General features: G+C 41.6%; 1 protein-coding gene and 1 pseudogene across 2 annotated transcripts; one reads left to right on the top strand and one right to left on the bottom strand.

The window, feature by feature from the left end:
• LOC311134229 (interferon-induced protein with tetratricopeptide repeats 5-like) lies at window positions 1-687 on the bottom strand (annotated as a pseudogene). The gene has a single exon. The product of its transcript is annotated as an interferon-induced protein with tetratricopeptide repeats 5-like (transcript).
• Window positions 688-2,650: 1,963 nt separating this feature from the next.
• Window positions 2,651-3,959, top strand: LOC311131064 (cholesterol 25-hydroxylase-like protein). The gene has a single exon (XM_084163881.1). It carries the CDS (start codon window positions 2,680-2,682, stop codon window positions 3,436-3,438), a length of 759 nt encoding a protein of 252 aa, XP_084020007.1. The 5' UTR covers window positions 2,651-2,679; the 3' UTR covers window positions 3,439-3,959.
• The last annotated feature ends 5,698 nt before the right edge of the window (window positions 3,960-9,657 follow it).

Here is a 9,657-nt window from a genome sequence, read left to right on the forward strand (position 1 = left end):
TTATTTCAATGAGACCACCCATACTAGTCCCCCTTTCCTCTTCTGTTCAAACATCTGGACGAGCTGCTGCTTGTGACACGGTGATTTGGTGATGGAGGAAGTCAGAATTTGGAGACAGTTCCAGAGCTTTCCCCAAAATCTGTAGGGACTCATCGATAGACACCTGATATCTGAAATCTTTGGCCGTGTAACACAGGACATGAGGCACGTCAGGAGACTGGTCTGGGGGCCTCTTTGATGAGTTTCATGGCCTCTTGTTTATCTTTGGGGGAATCTTTTTGAAGGTTCAGGGCTAGAAGGACCATAACCTCAGAGTTATCTGGCTCCAAGGATAAGGCCTTCCTTAGCTGGTTGGCACCTGCAGTCATCACTGACTTTACTCTCTTATCACTGACCATGCCCTCCAACCCGTACAGGACAATGGCATAGCCCACATTGAAGGATGCATTGTCTGGTTCCCCCTTAAGAGCTTTCTGAAAGCTATCTTTTACCCTCTTGTAAAATTATCCGCCAAGCCTGATAAGGCTCCAACCTTTCTCACCATGTATTGAAGGTAAGCTGCCTTGAATCTTTGAGGCACTCGTAATACCCTTATTGATGTTTTCCAGCTTTCAAAAGGTAGGCATCCACATCATCCATGTTCCCTGAGTAATAGTGAACCCATGCATAGTTAGCATAGGTTAACATTTTTTTCCTCTAGGTGGCTCAGAAACGTTAGTAAGTTGAAATATGAAATATATGGGATAGTACTGTATTTCAAAGGGCAGAACATGATGAGTTGTTCAGGGACGCCGTTCAGACTTCCTTATGCCCCATATAAAGTGACAATCAAGTGCTTTCAGCTGGACTTCCATATCTGCTTTGACAAAGGCACTATGAATAAAAGCAAAAATACCATTATTACCACCCAGCATTTGAACTGTTGCCCCTGAGTTGGCGCTTCCACTGCCCCAGGTGCTAGACCAACAGGCGGAGGGTCACATGTACCCAAGGTCGTCAGGCTGATCAACGCCCACCTCCTGAGTGCTGACAGGCACTACTGTAGCCGCGTCCTCTCTACCCTTTCACACATGCCCAGCCCTTCCAACATCTATACAGTAAATCCTCTTGGGCTAATTGCCCTACGTACTTTGGACCACTGTTTTAATGAACATTGCACTAGCTGGATCACTCACCTCCTGTGGTTCATTGTCTGCCTGCAGCCTGCAGCTTTTTATGCCCAGCAATAATTGCCCCTTGGAGATGTAAATATTATTCATTAAATCGAATTGAACCAACACATCACCAAATAGTTATTATTACTGTGTTATACCAAGTTGATTTAGAGAAATTACTAGTATAATAGAAATTACACCAGAGGGCTGCAGGAAGCAGGAATGTCACGTGATGTCAAAGGTGCTGTTGTGTCTGAGACCCTGTCTCCTATGCTTCTTACCTCATCTTTACTGTTGAAGGCAGCGAGTTGTGTGTTGGCCAGGTATGCTGACGATTGATACACAGCCGAAACCTACCCACTCCTTGGCAATAATAAAATAAAATAAAGATTGCCTTAGAAACTAAAACTAAACTAATGTGCTAGTTTCCATTCTGCCAAAAACTTGACAACCAGTTTTATAATGTGAGTGGACAACAGTCCTCTCAACAACGGAATAGATTAGAATATAAGATGTTTTAACTTGACCACTTGGTGGCGTAGTGCACTAGATAAAGAGAAAAAGGAATGGGGATGGAGCAGATGTTCTTTTGGCCAATGTCCAGGCAAAATAGAACAGAAAAAACAGTACTATTGTATCGAATTACAATGTTATGCAAGAGACTATTTTATTATACATCATGGCTTTGAGAAATTCTCAAGGAAGTTGCAATTCTTCATATGCACAAAGTAGGGAAGTTCTTCAGCCAGTATATCCCTAAAACATTGTTAATTTACATGCTGTATAATCGAATAAAACACCTTTCTGGTTATGAATGTATTTATTTAATGATTATAGTGAGATTTAGTCACTTTTACTAGCCGGCTACCACCCGGTACTCTACCCTGCACCATAGAGACTGCTGCCCTACAGTATGTACATAGTCAATGAATACTGGTCACTTTAATAATGTTTACATACTGTTTTACCCACTTTATATGTATATACTGTATTCTAGTCATGGCTCATCCTATATAACTACTGCTGTACACACCTTTTCTATTTATATACTGTCTATCTCATATATATATATATATATATATATATATATATATATATATATATATATATATATATATATATATATAATGCTGTGTATAGACAGTATATTTATATTCTGGACTCTGACATTGCTCGTTCAAATATTTCTTTTTTGATTTGTGTGTATTGTTTTGTACTGTTAGGTATTACTGCACTGTTGGAGCTAGAAACACAAGCATTTCGCTGCATATGTGATAACATCTGCAAATCTGTGTACGCGACCAATAAATGTCGATTTGATTTCCAATACATGCACTCAGAACAATCTTACTCAGAATCAGATAACTGGGCTAAGTGAAAAGTCCCCAGGATGTTCAGGAAGTCTTTATAAGAACATCTGGGGGTGGATCCTTGCATACAGCATACATAAAAAGGGAGAGTCAACTTTGGCAGGAGGTTGTTTAAACACGCTTTTCCAGCTCACGCACACACAAGCCTAGACACAATGCTTCTACAGAGCCTATGGGACTTCATATTGGGTTATCATGCGTGGCTCAGATCGCCTTTCTTCCCTGTACTTTTCTCACTCAGCGTCTACCTCGCCTTCTGCCTGCCCTTCGTGGTGCTGGACCTCCTCTCTCCCAGGCTGGCCTGGATCAGGACCTTTAAGATCCAGCAGAAAAGCCACGTCTCCTGGACTATGATGTGGAGCTGCCTGGCTCACTCCCTCTACAACCATGTGGTGTTCCTCTTCCCTCTCACGGTGCTGCACTGGTACTGGAGACCAGCCAGCTTCATAGCCGAGGCCCCCGGGACGTTGCGTCTCATCTGGGACGTGGTCGCCTGCCTCCTGCTCTTCGACTTTCAGTCCTTCATCTGGCATCTGCTGCACCACAAGGTGCCCTGGCTGTACCGGACATTCCACAAGGTGCACCACAAGCACACATCCACCTTCGCCCTGACCACTGAGTACTCTGGGGCCTGGGAGACCCTGTCTCTGGGCTTCTTCGCATCGGTCAACCCTCTACTGCTGGGCTGCCACCCCCTAACGGAGATGCTCTTCTATGTACTGAATATCTGGCTTTCTGTGGAGGACCACTGTGGCTATGACCTGCCCTTGTCCACGCATAGACTGGTGCCCTTTGGGCTCTACGGTGGAGCTCCTCACCATGACATGCACCACCTGAAGTTCAAGTCCAACTACGCTCCGTACTTCACACACTGGGACAGGCTTTTTGGGACCTTGCACAAGAGCTCGGACTGAATTTTTGCACAGAAGAAAGTGCAAATGGACATGTTGAATATCTTTTATGTTAAAAGGATTGGGGATGCCTGATGTAGGCTCTTTGTGATGTATTGTATCATATGCTGATGTTATTTATCATATTTAAGATAGAGCTGTCTTTAATCAAAGTATTTATTTAATCGAATGGGTTATTTATAATAGCAGATTTTCTATGACTCTTGTATATGAAGGTTATCTCTAAAGATTCATGCTATGGACTCTATGATTTACAAACATATTGTTGTATGTGGATCAGTTATAGGTCACATTTCAAAACTGAAAACATTAACCAGTTAAGGCCTTTGATGCCAGTTATTGAATTTGACTGGGATTGAATGACTGAAGACTATTGTAAATGTTTGTGTTGACTTCTCAGTGCTACTGGGTGAGCATCACTGAACAAAATGTTCAGCTGTTTTAAGCTGTTTTAAGCTGTATGCATTATTTAAAAAGGGATAAACCCCTCATTTTTGTTACATAACAAGAAGCAATAAAAGTCATATCAGAAATCTACTCTGTGGCTCTCTTTTATTTATCTACATTATTCATAAGCCTGTTAGTTTATGTCCTTGATTTATAGAGATGACCCTTTTCAGATTTAATTTAGAACCAAGCTGCGTGCAGAACAACCATGAAACAGTCTAACAGATCGTTTTTTATATGATACATACAGTGAGGGGAAAAAAGTATTTGATCCCCTGCTGATTTTGTACGTTTGCCCACTGACAAAGACATGATCTGTCTATAATTTTAATGGTAGGTTTATTTGAACAGTGAGAGACAGAATAACAACAAAAAAATCCAGAAAAACGCATGTCCAAAATGTTATAAATTTATTTGCATTTTAATGAGGGAAATAAGTATTTGACCCCTCTGCAAAACATGACTTAGTACTTGGTGTCAAAACCCTGGTTGGCAATCACAGAGGTCAGATGTTTCTTGTAGTTGGCCACCAGGTTTGCACACATCTCAGGAGGGATTTTGTCCCACTCCTCTTTGCAGATCTTCTCCAAGTCATTAAGGTTTCTAGGCTGACGTTTGGCAACTCGAACCTTCAGCTCCCTCCACAGATTTTCTATGGGATTAAGGTCTGGAGACCTTAATGTGCTTCTTCTTGAGCCACTCCTTTGTTGCCTTGGCCGTGTGTTTTGGGTCATTGTCATGCTGGAAAACCCATCCACGACCCATTTTCAATGCCCTGGATGAGGGAAGGAGGTTCTCACCCAAGATTTGATGGTACATGGCCCCGTCCATTGTCCCTTTGATGCGGTGAAGTTGTCCTGTCCCCTTAGCAGAAAAACACCCCCAAAGCATAATGTTTCCACCTCCATGTTTGACGTGGGGATGGTGTTCTTGGGGTCATAGGCAGCATTCCTCCTCCTCCAAACACGGCGAGTTGAGTTGATGCCAAAGAGCTCGATTTTGGTCTCATCTGACCACAACACTTTCACCCAGTTCTCCTCTGAATCATTCAGATGTTCATTGGCAAACTTCAGACGGCCCTGTATATGTGCTTTCTTGAGCAGGGGGACCTTGCGGGCGCTGCAGGATTTCAGTCCTTCACGGCGTAGTGTGTTACCAATTGTTTTCTTGGTGACTATGGTCCCAGCTGCCTTGAGATCATTGACAAGATCCTCCTGTGTAGTTCTGGGCTGATTCCTCACCATTCTCATGATCATTGCAACTCCACGAGGTGAGATCTTGCATGGAGCCCCAGGCCGAGGGAGATTGACAGTTCTTTTGTGTTTCTTCCATTTGCGAATAATCGCACCAACTGTTGTCACCTTCTCACCAAGCTGCTTGGCGATGGTCTTGTAGCCCATTCCAGCCTTGTGTAGGTCTACAATCTTGTCCCTGACATCCTTGGAGAGCTATTTGGTCTTGGCCATGGTGGAGAGTTTGGAATCTGATTGATTGATTGCTTCTGTGGACAGGTGTCTTTTATACAGGTAACAAGCTGAGATTAGGAGCACTCCCTTTAAGAGTGTGCTCCTAATCTCAGCTCGTTACCTGTATAAAAGACACCTGGGAGCCAGAAATCTTTCTGATTGAGAGGGGGTCAAATACTTATTTCCCTCATTTAAAATGCAAATCAATTTATAACATTTTTGACATGTGTTTTTCTGGATTTCTTTGTTGTTATTCTGTCTCTTACTGTTCAAATAAACCTACCATTAAAATTATAGACTGATCATTTCTTTGTCAGTGGGCAAATGTACAAAATCAGCAGGGGATCAAAAACGTTTTTCCCTCACTGTACATATTTGCAAGTTCAATCACTATCCTCTTGCATTGCCATGCTGGAATGGCAGTTGTTGTTTTTTATCGAAATGGCAGTTAAAATTTGAATTGACCAAAATGTTCTATATAAAACCCCTTTTTTTTTATTTGTCTACAGTGCCTTCAGAAAGTATTCACACCCCTTTACCTTTTCCACATTTTGTTGTGTTACAGCCTGAATTTCAAATAGATTAAATAGAGATTTTTTTGTCACTGGCCTACACACAGTACCCCATAATGTCAAAGTGGAATTCTGTTTAAAAAAAAAATAATAATAATATGACAAGATTAAATGTCTTGAGTCAATCAGTATTCAACCCCTATGTTATGGCAAGCCTAAATAAGTTCAGGAGTAAAGATGTGCTTAACAAGTCACATAATAAGTTGCATGGACTCTGGTGCAATAATAGCATTTAACATGATTTTTGAATGACTCCTCTCAGTTCCCCACACATACAATTCAATTATCTGTAAGGTCCCTCAGTCGAGCAGTGAATTTCAAACACAGATTCAACCACAAAGACCAGGTAGGTTTTCCAATGCCTTGTAAAGAAGGGCAGCTATTGGTAGATGGGCTTTTTTTTTTTTTTAAAGCAGACATTGAATATCCCTTCTCAGCATGGTGAAGCTATTAATTACACTTTGGATGGTGTATCAATACACCCAGTCACTACAACGATACAGGCGTATTTCCTAACTCAGTTGCCGGAGAGGAAGGAAACCGCCTAGGGATTTCACCATGAGGCCAATAGTGACTTTAAAACAGTTACAGAGTTTAATGGCTGTGATAGGAGAAAACTGAGTATGTATTAACAACATTGTAGTTACTCCACAATACTAACCTAATTGACAAAGTGAAAAGACGGAAGCCTGTACAGAATACAAATATTCCAAAACATGCATCCTGTTTGCAAAGTGCATATTTGCAATCCCTAAATGTGATTTGTTCAGTATAAAAACACAATTTCTACCATATCAACCTCACTCAAACATTGTGGTGGTGTTATGGGGTATCCCGGGTACATTCAAGTGACCTTTCAACCTCTCCAAAGTGTCCGAATGTGGTAATTTCACTGTTTTTGCACACTGGATGTCCCTAAAAGCTATTGTTCACTATAAAAACTGAAATTTCTACAACACCAACCTCTCTCAAACATTGTGGTGGTGTCGGGGGACATACAGGGGATATCCAAGTGTTGTGCCTGAACGTTTAGCCTAGCCATATCCAATGAATTGGTCCCACATACAAATTAACTGTTTACAAAAACAATATAAAAGCAACAGATATACATTAAAAATATATAAAAATGTCTTATCAAACACAAACTTGGTTACACACGTGTCCTTCACTAAAAAAGGTGCAAAAATAGAAATAAGCTGAACTATTTACAAATGGCATTCGTGTTCGTTTTTGTCCCAGGTGTTGATGATTAGATTTCACTTTCACCATAGCTTGTGCATGTCGTCATAGTCTTTGAAGCAGTCCCTCTCTGCAAGGAAACAAAAAAACTAACTAGCATTTCGGACAGAAGATCTAGCATTTCACCCTTTTCCCCCCCCCCTTTGTTTTGTGCAATGCTTTCAGTTCTTCCTTTTGTCATGTGTGTTGGATAGTGGCGCTCACCTTGAGCGGGGGGTCTTGTGATGGTTGTGAGGTTGCTTTGGGCCCCCAATTCAGCCATTTCCAACACCAGCTGCTCTCGGAAAGCCAACTGGGAGAGAGGGGTTTGACCTTTTGCTTTGGCCATCTGCTTGTGGAGAATGAAAGCATTTACTGTAACAATGTCCACAAAGTGGTAAAAAAAAGTATTACACCACTTCCTGGTCTTGTGGAGGACCTGGTAGTAGCCTATCAGAGCATCAGATAGGTCGACACCCCACCCATGCTGGCATAGTAGTCCTTCACAGAAACGGGGACATTCTTCCTTTTTCACCCTCCTTGAGACATGGTTATTATTGAATGCCTTATGCTGTGTGGGGAAACCAATTATGTTAGGACGAATGGTGCCACAAGCCCCTATTTTATTCTTCAAGAGATCTATGAAAAGTGGATGTAAATCCTCTGCATCCTCCACTCTGTGGTGAATAAAATAAATTGATATATTGTTGTAAGACACAGAATTACAGTTGACAAAATTTACAAAACGACAGTACTGTAAAGTTAAAACACCAAGCCTAATCTTGATCTGTAGTGACTCACATAGAAGGTGTGAAGCACACACAATGCAAACAGTAACACTTTGGAGACAAAGGCTGAGGTGAGAACCACAAATAAACAATGGACGTGAGTTTAGTGGCCTCTCCAAAGTTACAAGGATAAAATGTATACATACAGTAAATTAGCTATATAAAGTCATGAAAATAATTTACTTTCAGATCGAAAAGTGGATCCAATCCTTCTAGAAAGCAATCTTCGTCAGCCGAGTCGAAATACTCGTTGTCCAAATCGCTCCCCTGATCCGAGTCCGACCAGTATTTTATTCAAAGCTTCTATGTCGGTATACTTATTCATAGTTGCCTTCTTTTTAGCTTCCTGTTCGATATTCTTAGTTTTGACCTTTATTTCCCCCCTTGAGGAGCCATCTTTTATGCGAAAGTGATGAAATTAAAGCGATGAAATCTGTTTACAATGTAAAGTAGCGTGCTCGGTGCGTCTCGTCTCTGAGCCAGGTAGCAATAGTTTGCATTACGCATAAAAGGTTCTAGGCCTTGCTTTGTCCCATCCAGGTCAACTGCATATCCCTGGAAAGCTTATCTCATTGGCTACAAGACTGTCAAGGTGCCATAGTAGCCAATCCCCTGTGTAACGGATGCCTATGGCGCGTAAGCAGGCAACGTCATATTTTTGATGCGCAAAGATAAAGTCACTCGGTGGACATTTTATGTTGCCATTAAGTCATACATCATCAGATAACATTGGCAATAGGCTAGATTTGTTCCTACCAACCTAAGGATTAATTTCATACCCCCCGTGTAGCTATAGCTCAAACACAGACCAAATCGATGTTTGCTGTTTGGTGAAAACGTTGTGTAAAATAAACATTTTGACTCTCGGGGCAGGTGATCAATAACGGTAGGTCACAGGCAGACAAACAAGACATCCTCATGATCTGTGGAGTCTCGGCTTTCGGGGTGTATCGACGTATTCCGTGTTTATTCCGTTTATGCTTCACAACGCTAACCGGAATGTAGGTAGCAGCCATCTTGAAATGAGGTCATCGGCTCGGCCTGCCCTTATACATTCGTATGCCCATATATGGTAGTAAGTCACACCAAAGGTTTTAAGGCACAGATCAATAGCCAAGAGACTCAGCTTTCCGCAGGCACTCTGCTTTTGCAGATAGGGGCTACCATTCTCATACCAGACTGAATTGAATAAAACAAATATAATAGGGTCCCCAAATATGGGGACTTTACATTTAAGAGGTTAAACATCACATTGCAAACCAGCATTATGTGACTTGTAAACCAGGAGTTTCCAAACACCACTGTGTTAGGGTATAACTATGCCCTGAAAGAAAGGCATTATGATATATACTTATTAATTACATTTTAAAGGACAGTAAGGCTGGTGGAACCGTTTATAGAGGCTTCTAGGAAGAACCCTCTAACAACATAAGGGTTCTCGGTAGAACTCTACATAGAGGGTTCTAGGTAGAACCATATACAGTGGGTTCTATGAAGAACCCCACATAGATTGTTATAGGTAGAACCCTCTGCAAAGGGTTCTACCTAGCACCAAAAAGGGTTCTACATGGTTCTACTTAGCACCTTTTTTTTTCTAAGAGCGATTTTCCACAGAGCAAAACCCTGAGTGTGCCACCTTCTGGCAATTCGATTTAGATTCATGCATGTTTCTACTAGTGGTCCATTAGGGCTTTTATGAGGCTGATGACTCATGAATCATGTTATCCAAGT

Source organism: Coregonus lavaretus (genome assembly GCF_964263955.1).
Source record: "Coregonus lavaretus genome assembly, chromosome: 1".
Lineage (NCBI taxonomy): Eukaryota > Metazoa > Chordata > Actinopteri > Salmoniformes > Salmonidae > Coregonus > Coregonus lavaretus.

Bases quoted from the DNA above. Each gene is read 5' to 3' on its own strand.
- LOC311131064 (XM_084163881.1), top strand. From the start codon at position 2,680: ATGCTTCTACAGAGCCTATGGGACTTCATATTGGGTTATCATGCGTGG.